The sequence below is a fragment of the Hipposideros armiger genome, unplaced genomic scaffold (assembly GCF_001890085.2).
Source record: "Hipposideros armiger isolate ML-2016 unplaced genomic scaffold, ASM189008v1 scaffold_1283, whole genome shotgun sequence".
Classification (NCBI taxonomy): Eukaryota; Metazoa; Chordata; class Mammalia; order Chiroptera; family Hipposideridae; genus Hipposideros; species Hipposideros armiger.
The window spans coordinates 1-12,776 of NW_017732633.1; the positions used below are offsets into that span (position 1 = coordinate 1).

Below are 12,776 nucleotides of genomic sequence, written 5' to 3' on the forward strand. Positions count from 1 at the left end.
TACAACCATTTTCAAGGTTCTCTTGCCTCCCTTTTACTCTTGATACAGAACTCACATCCTAGGGTTAAGGCATCAAAATGTACCCAGTGAAGCTTGAATTCCAGTTCTGAACAAAACCCTCTCCAGCTGTGACTATCCTCGCGGTTCTTTGGTCTCAGCATGAGCAGCTCCAGGATCCCTCAGGAGGGGCTACTTCCACTAAGCCCTGGAACCCAATTACATCCTAAACCAGAACCTGGCTCAGGGCCTAGGGAATAAGGAAGGAAAGGGGGAGGTGGAAATTGACTTTGAAAGGCAATTAAAGGTGCTGCCCACCCAGAGTTCAGGTGGGAACCTAAAGGAGGCTTCCTCTTTCTGAGATCACCCTGCCAGGCCTGAGTGCTCCGGAAATTCCTCTGTCCCTACCCAAACCCAGGGTATCCCAGTATCCCGAGTTCCCCAGCACTCAAAGCCCCAAGCTCTCTGCACAGCCAAATACCAGATTCATGACCTGGGCTTAAGAAGCACACAAAATTCTGTTAAAATACACATTTATTAGAAATTTTTTCAGCAGCATCATTTCCATTTGCTTGTCTAATCAAAATACATTTCAAAGTAATGACAATGAGCACTCAAAATATGAGCAACAAATATTTTGAGGACTCGGGAATAAAATAATCAGTAGTACATGTTTCATCCATCCACCCATCCACCCATCCATCCATCCAACTATCCTATCCATCCATCCATCCAACCATTCATTCATTCATTGTTTTTAAAAATGTGCAATACTAGCACAGAGAGCCAGGAACTCCACTTAGCATGGAAATTGAATATTCCTGCCATGGTTCCGGTTGTGGAGACTATACCCACTATTCAAGGGAAGCTGGACTCTACCGTACATTCTGATATAAATGTGTGATTTAGCCAAAAGACCTAAAGAAGGCTCAATAAGAACTGTTTCCCTTTCTATTCATGTTCAACTTAGGAAATAAATAGTTATTATGATATTTTCACACACAGAAACGAAAACCCAGCTGAAGCTTTGCCTAACCAGTATTTGTAAGGTTACTTTATGAAGACACAGGTTGGTTTTCAGTAATTCTACTACTGAGCTCCAGTTGCTAGGATAGGTGACCACCTGAGATTCCAGGCAAGCACATAAATCATCCTATGGTCCATCAAGTGACACAGTTCATTCAATTAAATACAAATGCTTTGCAAACTAACTTGCACTTAATGACATGGGATTTTTTTTTTCACAGACATTACAAAATAAAAATGTTGCCTTGGCAACTAGAGAGATAACATATCTGAAACAGTGTTCTGGTTGGACAAGGCAAACATGCAGAAGGATGACATCGGGTTGCTTTATCTACCTTCGGCATTGTCTGCGATGTCTGCAGTCAAATCCAGATGCCTAAAATGTCTACACAGCACACAGAGCCTCAATACATCTATTAATCAGGTTACCTGTGATATTCAATGTTAAGTGCGGACGTGGAAAAATGAACCCCAGAGTGGGGCCCGGATTCCTTTCCTGGATAATTCTCTAGGGAGTATGAGTGGTGTCTGTTCTTTAGACATGGCGAAAGGCCCCAAGTCAATTCGCTTCTTCACTGGATCATTTACTGTAATGACCACCAACCAATTCAGCAGGTAGTTTTATTAGCAAATTTAATGACATGATAATCTTTCCAAAATTTACAAATGTACAATATATTTATAACATTACCTTTAGATAGCTTCAGTGCAAAGATATACATATAGTACATTGTGATAATTATTTGTAAAAATATGAGATGGCCTTAAGTACAAAAAACAAAAAAAAACAAAAAAAAATACACAGACACACAAAGCATAGTTTCCAGATACTTCCAACTACAGGTGAACAGGGGGAAAAATATATTTTTTTAATAAAGTACTGAATGTTAAGATTTTTTTCATCTGTTTGTAAAAAATATATGTGCAAAAGTGTGTTTCTAATTATTCCCTAAATAACTGTAGCATAGCTACATGTCGGAGTCTTCTTTAACAAGGTTTGCTGTGTCTTTAAAAGTGTCTTCTGTTGCAGTGTAGGCTGGAGTTGGATTTCTTTTCGGACGAACTTTAGCTGGGAGGGAAGGTGATGGAGGTGGGGCCACAGCAGCGCTTTCTTTTTGCTCATTCTCCATCTAAGACCATGAGGAAACATGAATTAGCCATTTATTCCCCCAACATGACTGGAAACAGTTTTGTATAAAGAAGACGAATCTTTACCAGCTTGCTCAGAATATTGAGTGTATGTCCAATTTAGCCAAACAAGTTTCTGCTAAGAAAGAATGCCTGTGCTAAGAAAAATTGTTAAAAATTACCTCTGCATAGATTGGATTTTCAAAGTTGGTAGTCTGTTTCAGTTTTCGTTTGAAGATATTCCATTTTGTTGCCTAAGTGAAAAGGAAGAAACAGAAAACCTTCTGTAATGAAAATTTTTGTGTTTCTTCTCCCATGTCTAGGTTTTTAAATTTCCTTATTTTGAAGGAAAAAGCAATTTGGGACCTGGGACCATGTGACCTGGCCCATGTGATCAACTGTTCAATTCCTCCCCCAGGGTTCCTGAACTGTAACTGAAACTCTCTGGGTTCTTTTCATTTAATAATTTTAAAACACTTTTTAAGTTAGAAATTTATCGTTTACAAAATCTGTGCCCATAGATTCCAGGAGCTTTGACAGAGACAGGCAAGCGATTTCTTCAGGGGCTGCCTGAAATTTTAAGAAAAATGTCTGATTGTAACTCTCATTTCTTAAAATGCTATCTTGCTCCTTGGACAACCCAAGCATACATCCCTTCTCCCTTCATCATTTCTTCCTGTAATCATAGTAAAAATAGAAATGACAAACACAACTAACTTGTATGGAGAGCTTTCTATGCCAGAGACTCTTCTAAGCTTTACAAGTTCCTGATTTAATCTTCCCAACTACTCTGTGAGTTAGGTGCTCTTATTATCTCTATTTTACAGATGAGAAAACGGAGTCACAGCAAGATCATATAACTAAATTGTAGGTATAAGAGTAAGCAATGACTATAGGACTTAGAGGCCCATAAACTGAAGAACCAAAGAGAAATCATCCTAGACTATGGTGGATGGCCCGTCGTGCTGAAAAGTTGGCTGTGGTGGCACAGGGCACAGCTCTGGCTTCCAGATGAAGGGAGACAAGGGACAGACAGCCTACTCCAGCAGGTAGCTAGGGTAGCCCATATGTTTTCTGGAATATCTCTTGCTCTGTGAAAACAGGGGGCCAACATGAAGGAGTGGGGAGCACATGACTACAGGAGAAGAGGCCATTCCCTCTAATCCACAGTTAAGTGGGCACCTACTTTATATATGGTCACCACCAAGGGGAAGATAAAGACATTCAGGTCAGAGCCTAGCCTCTGGAAGCTTACACTTAAATAGGGAAGGCCCAAAACTCTTAAAAATCATTGCTTCAGTATGGAGTGGCTATTTGGAGTTAAGCAATTACTAACAAGAGAAATGGTGGTGATTTTCATTTTTATCCCCTTGGCAAATCCAATGCGTGTCAACGTGACTTTTGGAAAATCATAGGACTAAGTCACAAGAGTTCATGTTCTTAACTCTAAGTCCTTTGCGCAGGTTTACCGATGAAAAATACATGCATGAGCCTCTTTGGCACATTAATGTCAACCTAGGGTGATCCTAACCAAGGGCCTCTACTGCTTTCAGCCACCCTGGCTGTTATCTCAGTGCCCAGGAGGCAACCGATACGGGAAGATCCCTGTACATACCATGAAGGGCAGGCCTTAGAGGGTTAAAAAAAAAAAAAAGTAAGAGGAAGAACTGACGTACTGCAAAGATGGGAAAGAGAAATAAAAGGCCCATAACTGGTGATGGTCCACTCTTATTTTGAAAGAGTCTTTCAGTATTCGCTGTGTTTTTGATGACTGATGTGCACGTCAGAGGCTGCAGCCTCCCCACCACACTCCCCACCACACTCCCTTTCCTGCTCAGGCTCAGAGCTCTGTGTAGGGAGGAGCACCACTATCCTTAAAATGGACTGAAAAAGAAATGGCACACCACCTCGGGGTTCAGTCAGACTTGGGGAACCAAATATGTGACGCTCAAGTATTCTGGTGTCTGTCTGTGGAAAATTAATCTTCAAAGTCTACTTTTTGGGCCGGCCGAGTGGCTCAGTTGGTTAAGAGCTCACTCAAGATTTTGAGCTCTGAGCAACAGCAGTTCGAGTCCCAGCCTGAGCTGAGCAGCCACTGAGCTGCCAACAGGTGGCAGGATGGCTCAGCTAAAAACAAAAACAAAAACAAAGTCTACTTTTTAAGGTAGGTTAAAGAAAAAATTCAGTCTCTTGAAAAATACAAAGCTGGAAATTCCTTTCTAAGACAACATTCATTTATGTGTGTGTGTGTGTGTGTGTGTGTGTGTGTGTGTGTGTGTGTCAGAAGACAGTAAATTCAATATGAAAAGGTGGACAAAGAGCCCTTTGTTATGAGCTCTTCTCATTTGAATCATTTAGTTCAACTTTTATTTTGACCTGAACACGCAGAACAGGAACCGATGTCTGAAGTACTTGAAAATCCAAAATGACCTCCAAGTTAACTTTGCAACTACCAATTCTGTGTATAGCTTATGCAGTTTGAGAAATAAGATTGCATAAAATGGTAAGATTTCTAACTACCCTTAGACTTGTGTTTCTTTATATTATTTCACAGAAATCATAGAACCTTAGAACCAAGACATCCCGGATCCTATTGTTCTCAGCTGCCAAGGTGGGGAGAGGGTTTCTGGGATTACAGTGCACTGGAGGAGACACTGCTGGCATTTAGTGGACTGAGGCCAAGATTACTAAAATTTCATGGAATGCATAAAATAGTTTTATACCACAAAGAACCATCTTACCAATATGCCAACAGTGCCCTCAGGGAGAAACATTAAGGACTCTTAAGGTGAAATAGCTTGCCCAGAACCAAACAGCTAGATCTTAGACGGCTTCATCTGTGTCCATTAAAACTAGTGATATATTATCCATTAATATACAGCTTTACATCAATTTTATTATTGAATTTCTCTCTGTTAACCAAATAATTTACAAATATCAAGGGGCCTGAAGACATGCTAAAGACGCTCTGTCTAGTGGTCTTTTTTCCTTTAATCTCCAATATTAAACGCTGTAGGGCAATGATGTTGGTTGGACTATTAGATGAATGAAGAGGGTATAAATTAGTGCCATCTAGTGGTGAGCATAGGTGACAGCAGTAGAGCTAAGTAGAGCTACGAAGATCCATTATTAAGGGAACCCAAGATGTCCACTGAAAAAAACTGCATTACACAGGAAAGGAAAGGGTCTTCTGTACGCATTCTTGGCACAGTGAGCTCCTTAGTCATGCTAAGTCTCTCAAATGAAATGCCTCTAGTCTGAAGGGGCTGGACCCAGAAGTCTGTTGCCCTTCTATCCACATGGTCTCCCATGTCACGAGGAACATCATTCCCATCTCAATGTTAGCATGTAGATTTGCTTGGTAGAAAGTTTTTCAATTTATAATTTTTTCAAAATTATCTTTATTAACTGTCTACACATCTTGGAGTCTGTGAGCCTATCAGGGTCTTCCTAGTTTGCGTAGGATTAACAACCCTAGCAATTCCAAAGTCCTTGACAAATCCCATGTTATCTCAGTCATCAGCCCTCGTTACCTGAGTTCCATCAGCACTTGGGGAAGTTGGCTTTGTGTCTGGAGCTACCTCAGAAGGGTTTATGGAACCTTCATAGTTCTTATTATCCACATTTTCAGATGTAGTCACCTGTGCAAATATTAGAAGCCATTATCCAGTTTAGAAAGAAGTTTTGCTATAAAGTTTCTTATCACCATTTTGGTTCTATTTGCTCTCCCACAGATGGTCAGGCACCATTTTTATTATACGAGACTCATCCCAAGGCTCAGAAAGAAATACTTCTCCCATCTCCCCAAAACCAGGAGCACCAACCACTAAGTCATCTACATCATGCCTTAATCCTGGGAGGCAAATACATCCACTACTGGTCACACTCTCACTTAGTAATGGCAATTAATACTGTGTTCTCTATGCCCCCTTACTCCCACTGTTGACCATATTTTTGGATCAAAGGTACTCTGGTTGTGTATTGGCACCCCAAATCCTAGAACAGCATAAATCATTCCCAAACTGATTGGTGAACTGAGCATCTTATCTTTGGATGTTTTGAATAAAATTAATAATTTCAGAGGACTGCTAAAAGGGAGTTGAACTTTTTAAATAAGAGGCATAATGGAATTAATAACTCCTCTACACATTCCTTCTTAAGCCCAAATTACCATGGATATCTAATTAATAAATTACAGGTAGAAATTCACTCCTGTTTCTGTATTTTTACATTTGCTTCATTTCTTCTCAAACTTGAATATATGTTTGTAAACACATCCTCATTTTATTTCAAGTGAAAATGACAAATAAAAATGTTGTATCTATTTCACCATGTGATTCAAGTTTTGCTATCTGGATATCAAAGGATTAGGCAAAATGCTTTCAAGGTCCAAACATTTCTGATCTTAAGAAAGCTATTCATAAAATAAACATTTCTATCTTGTATTAAAATGTACCAATCTTGTCAGTTCAAAAGACATTAGGTGTTAACAATAAAACCATCTTTCACTGAGGCTGTAGTTGTTTTGACAATGGAAGAACAGGCTAACAGTTGACAGACACTGGAAATAATATTGGGGCTATTGACTCCGAACTAATGGAAAGTTTTTTCCCTTCTTCCAGACTCCTATCTCATCTCCCTGATCCTCTTAAAGTGAGTAATATGGCTGCACCAAAGGGAATTTAGATATCTGCCTAACAAGTGTGGAGACCTTTATAGACACATTGTACTTTCCAGAAAAGTATGGGAAAGACAAGCACAGGGAGGTCACCTCAAATTTCACCCTCATGACATCAACAAGAACCCCGAAGAGCATAGCCAGTCCCCAAAACCTCTGCACAATGACCTGACAATCATTCTCTCATTCATTTCACAGGTATTTATGGAGAGTCTGTACGTGTTGGGCACTGTCTGCCAAGCCTCTGAACAGACTCATACCTCTTGGTCTGACCACTCAGTATGAAAAAGGCTCTTGGTCAGCACCCCTAGAATGGTTGCCAAACCTCAACAAGTGTGCCACAAAACAGGATTCTGATGGTTTTCAGGTCTCACGCCCTTGGGTTAGTGCTGTTACTGCAGATAGTGAAGCTGAGGACTGGACAGCCGTGCCTCCTTCCATGTGAGGGGAGGTGAGGTGGCCCAGCGCCCAAGAGGGCTTTCATCATGCAGTAGCGCAAGATCCCGCATCAGTGGCACCTGAAAGAAAGGACTAAGCGACTTCTCACCTGGGTCGGCTGAGCCACTTTGATAGCACTGTCCCTGGTTGCATACATTGGGTTTTCAAATATTATGGGCTGCTTCCCCATCTCCATGGCAAAGTGATCACTCTGATAAAGAAAAAATATATACTGATCTGGTTCACATATAGAGGAAGGTGTCCTCCCCACACCTGGAGGCATGCTAGGTACCATGCCAAATTTACCCCCTGCCCCCCCAAAAAAAAGGGGGGGGGAGAAAGGGAAGGAGAAGCAGCCAGCAGAGACACAAGGCCTCCATATGGCAAGCCATTACGTACAGTAACATAAATGTACTGATCCATCAGCTCAAGAAAATAGAAACACTCTTCCTACATCTATGGCTCCTTAGTACAAATACTAATGGATTTGGACAACAGAGAAAAGGGTGGGTGGGGGAAGTAGAGCAAAGAAGAGAAGAGGGAGGGGAGAAAGAAGAATGGGTAATACTGTGCTTTTAAGCAGAGATAAAAATGAAAGCTTTGGGGAAAAGGCAGAATACTGAAAATGACTTCCCAATACTTATTATGATTATATTGATTATACTGCACTAGTCCACTCATGAAACATCCATTTGGCTCTCATAGGAGGTATTACTGTGCCCATTTTACAGATGGGGGCAGTGAGACCAAGCTCCATGCCTATTATTACACACTTAGAAGGTGGCAGTTATGATTTGAAACAACCATTGGCTCTAAAAATCATGGTTTATTCCATCACTATACATTGGTGGGAAAATATACAAGACTAGGAAACATGTATTTCTCTACTCCTTCCTTTAAACATATAAAGTCATCAAGTAAAAAGAGAACATCATGCTCTCTGTCCCCTCCCAAAAATCATAAAACTGTTTAAGATTCCAATTAAACTAATAACTATTTGCAATTCCAGTTCAACAGTGTGCTTAGAGCAGGGATAAATTTCAATTTTATTACTATTTTTACACACATTTCTGTAACAGATCTAATGTTTCCTAACTTTGTCTGCATAGTAAAGACTATTCTGAGAAGTACAAAGTCTTTTTTTTTCTAGGTTAATTTTATTCTTTATAAAACGTGTTTTTGTTTTTCTATAAAACAGTAAAAATGACAACCTTCAAACAGTCATTCTGAAACCATACTCACCATCACCATTGCTCTGTCAATAGCAGACTCAGGCCCAAAACCAGATACTCCAATATCCATGTTAACATCTGCCCCGGATCTGAAGGTCACCCCATTTCCATTTTCAGAAGATTTGACAAGACTGCTTAAGCTGAAAAGAAGTAATCGAAACAGTGTTCTTATTTTTTGTAATAACCTTTTGCATCGTATTGCTAAATCTTACTTCAATGAAATGCTCAATCCCTTCTCTGAATTTATATATCAAATATGGTAGTAAATGGCCTTAGCTACCTGGAAGTATTAAAGTTTTGGTACTTGCAGAAATAAAGCCTGGCCCATCGCCCAGCCAATTACGTCTCCAGTGTAACCTGAATGCCCACCAGTAGGCACAACCATATGAACTATAAAATGGGACCAGCACTCAGGCTTCAAAGAAGCACTTGATTAAGAAGTTGTGATTTGGGGGCAGCTGGGTGGCTCAGTTGGTTAAAGTGCAGGCTCTGAGCAACAGGATTGCCAGTTCGATTCCCACATGGGCCAGTGAGCTGTGCCCTCCGCAACTAGATTGGAGACAATGACTTGAGCTGAGCTGCCGATGAGCTGCTGGTGGGCGGCCGGATGGCTCAGCTGGTTACAGCGCGTGCTCTTAACAAGGTTGCCGGTTCGACTCCTGCATGGGATGGTGGGCTGTACCCCCTGCAACTAGATTTAACACAGCAACTGGACTTGGAGCTGAGCTGCGCCCTCCACAGCTAAGATTGAAGGTCAACAACTTGACTTGGAACTGATGGGTCCTGGGAAAAGCAGACCATTCCCCAATAAAGTTAAAAAAGAAAAAGAAAAAGAAGTTGTGATTTGAAGTGACTGCTTTAAGTTCACTGCTTTTTCTTTCTGCAGAATAGGTGAACTGTGTATTGTGTTTTCTTGACTTAAAACAACAACAAAAACTAAGTTATTCACATAGTCATCATCACACAGGCTTCTAAAATCAATATTGCACACAATGAAACTGACCTTGGCAGCTTGGGCAAAGAAGGCAAAAGGGAGCCAGTTTTCCTATAATGGAAAAATCCTAACGTTGCCAGAGCTCCAATTATGATGATCAGGATGACTGTCAACAGCACAGCCATTGCTGCCATCCAGGAAGGAAGAAGAGAACATATTAACATGCGAAGGAGAAGAACCATTCATTCTTCAAAGACTGGGTGAAACAGAATATAAACAGCATTCAGTGTAGGCACTGTGAAGTATTTCCAAGTTGTTCAGATTCTAAAAACTCACTTGTTCCTGGAGAAACTCCTTTGGAAAGCCCTATTTCACAGTAATTTCCCATGTAGCCACTAGGACACCTGAAAGTAAAAGATTGTTCACAAGGGATTGCCTTCTTAGGCGTCTGTCGCAATTTGATAAGCACATCTTGAGGTAGACAGAGGTCTGACTAAGTAAATTAACATGTTGAACAGACAGTGTATCCTGCATGACCTTTGTTTATTCTGCCAAGAGATGAGAAGCAGAAACAACAGTAATCTGACTTTGGAAATTCACTTTCAACAGAATAGCTGTGGCATCTTACAAGGTCAGCCTTACCAAATAAACTTACTAGTGTCTTCTGTAATCTATGGAATTTTTCTCACCGAGTAAAAATGGAAACCATAGTTATGTTCTTTCCTCTGATGTGCTTTCATTAAATACTTTTTAAAGACCTCCATTTATCTTTTTGTTGTTGTTGTTTAATTAAAGTTTATTGGGGTGACAACCGTTAGTAAAGTTACATAGGTTTCAGGTGTACAGTTCTGTAATACATCATCTATATATCACATTGTGTGTTCACCACCCAGAGTCAGTTCTCTTTCCATCATCATATATTTGATCCCTTTTACCCTCATTTACCACCCCCCTCCTCCTCCATTTATCTTGTTCTACGTTAGAGCTTTCTCAATAGTTCTCTTCTTTCCATGTCTTTAGCTCAGTCTCTGCTCATCACGCGTGCCTGGTCCTGAAGCACCTTTGCTGACAGCTGCTCTCCCACAATCCAATTGTAACTGACAACACCAGGTGAGTAGGAAAATGTGGTAGTTGTCATTTCTCTAATGCCTTGCTCCCCAAAGTGTGGTCCACATTTCTGTGCTTGTTAGAAATACGCTGTGAATGAGCTGAGCATTTGGTCCAGACCCCAGCTGGTTCTTCTGCACGTTATAATTTAAGAAGCACTGTCTTTGTTCTCTGTGGATTCCCCCAAGGGAAGGCAAGCTGGTTAAGGTGTGACAATTAGTGAACTGGCAAGGTTCCTGTACCTGTTTTTTCTGGCTACTTTCAGGTCTCGAATTCCCCCAGAAAAGGCAAGTCCTACAGCTCAGAATTCAACATTCAGACTTACTTGCATGTGGGGAGGTCATTCTCATCAAAATAGCAATTTCCTCCGTGCATACACCTGCATGGCGGGGGCATGATGATGGGATTTTCGATGGCTGCAGGAAGGGAAAGCCATGCATGTGTCAGTCAATGAGCCATCCTCAGCAGAGCACCAATACCATGCAAACCTGCTTCCAGCCCAGGGTCAGTGGGGGGAGCAGGGAGGTTAATTAGTCTCCCTTTAAAAACATGACCTTCCCCTTAAGTCAGATGAATTTCCCTATCGATAATAAGGTCTTGGAGAGTAACATACATTGGATGGAAAGAAAGGGGCAGTTTATAGCATTGCTCCCCGCCCGCAAAACAGTGGAGAGATGTTAGACTCCAGAGCACACTTTAATAGTTAAAAAAAACTTGTGGTACAGGAATCTCTTAGGACATTCACCTTCTCATTTGAAGTGTTCAGAATTCTCCTCTATGAACCCAGTCAAAATCAAGAGTTCATGTTAGGCACACCTCCATACTTCAACTAAAGGCTCCAAAGCATCAGCAAACCATCAACCGATAGACAGACACATAGATACAGATATGTAGATGCTTGACAGACAGGTGGTGAGAGATCTCCATTTTTTAAGTCTTCTAAAACTGCCTTTGCTCTGGGTCCTTGCTCCAGCTCAGACCCCACGTCCTCCTTGGATGTGTCTGATGGGTCATTAGAGTTTCCATATCTTATGTCTAGAAGATGCTCAATAAGTGTTTATTGCCTGTGTGTTTATTTAAGGAGTTCAGATACCCTTCTGGCTCGGTCCCTCAATTTGAGTCTCTACTCAAAGTTCCCTTTATTAGAGAGGCCTTCCCTCTATCTAAAAAGGCAACCCCACTCCCACTCCACCCTCATCCCTCTTATCTTGCTTTAGTTTTCTCCTTTTACTTTTACCACCTGGCATTATATATTTATTGGGTTCTCTACTTATGGTCCTATTATAATGAAAGCTCAATGAGAGCAGGGGATTTGTTTGTTTTGTTCACTTCTGTTATCTCCAGCACTGAGAAGAGTACCTAGTACATAGTAGACACTCAATAAATATTTATTAAATTAATTGATTAATTAATATACCAAACCAAGACCCTGTATAGAATGACTACCATCACTAACATCCTTACTTTGGTTAAAGTTCTTCTAAACAGGAATCTTAATATAATCTACTTGGCAAAAATGTAAATGAGGAAAGTAGTAAATAATGTGATAACCTGGACAACACCTCTCCTTCAGAGTGAAATTGCAGTAAATGTAAGAGCAATCCATCTACAGCAGAAATCTCAAAAGCTTTACATTGTCATTTTGTTCACAACATTGCTAAATATTGTGATCTTGCCAGTATCTACCCAGTAGCCCTGGGATGAGAATGGGAATAGAGGAAGGGAGGCAGAGGGAAGCCATTTTTATTCCCTGAGTTCATTATCTAAACCTGCCAACTTTGAAAAGGCTCCAAAGGTGGTACACCTGTGTACCCGCTGTTTGCTCCCGCTGGTGTGTAGAAGGCGGTTAAGCCTCTTCATTTCCCCATTAGCTAAAACTGGAACATGTGAGCCATAAAACGGGAGGCTAGTGCACTGCAGGATGATTTTTTGATTTGCTTATCAAGCACTGAATGAATACTAGTTAGCAACACTAGTTATTCCACATGGCTTATTAGCGCCTCAATTTAAGAGTCACTGAAGAAAGGTCTTACCAAGCACAGATCATCCACAGCATTTAGTATGAGAGTTCAACCACTGCTTCCTTATTCTATCCCCCATCTCCCAACAAGATAACGTGCCTTTTAAAATGGGGCCTTCTGGGGCCGGCCAAGTGGCGCGATGGTTAAGAACTCGCTTGGGATGCCAGAGGGCCCCGGTTCGGATCCCACATATGAGGGTCAGTGACACTGCCCTC

At 41.0% G+C, this 12,776-nt stretch overlaps 1 protein-coding gene across 1 annotated transcript in view; it reads right to left on the bottom strand.

Annotated features, from left to right (window-relative positions):
• Positions 1-1,603: 1,603 nt before the first annotated feature.
• LRP2 (LDL receptor related protein 2) overlaps positions 1,604-12,776 on the bottom strand; it is a 242,363-nt gene continuing 231,190 nt past the window's right edge. The window contains exons 64-71 of the mRNA XM_019633298.1: positions 10,866-10,956; positions 9,770-9,837; positions 9,503-9,620; positions 8,510-8,639; positions 7,377-7,478; positions 5,685-5,792; positions 2,334-2,405; positions 1,604-2,153 (exon numbers count right to left, since the gene is read on the bottom strand). Coding sequence (XP_019488843.1) covers positions 1,992-2,153; positions 2,334-2,405; positions 5,685-5,792; positions 7,377-7,478; positions 8,510-8,639; positions 9,503-9,620; positions 9,770-9,837; positions 10,866-10,956 — 851 coding nt within the window. The 3' untranslated portion in view covers positions 1,604-1,991. The remainder of the gene's footprint in view (positions 2,154-2,333; positions 2,406-5,684; positions 5,793-7,376; positions 7,479-8,509; positions 8,640-9,502; positions 9,621-9,769; positions 9,838-10,865; positions 10,957-12,776) is intronic.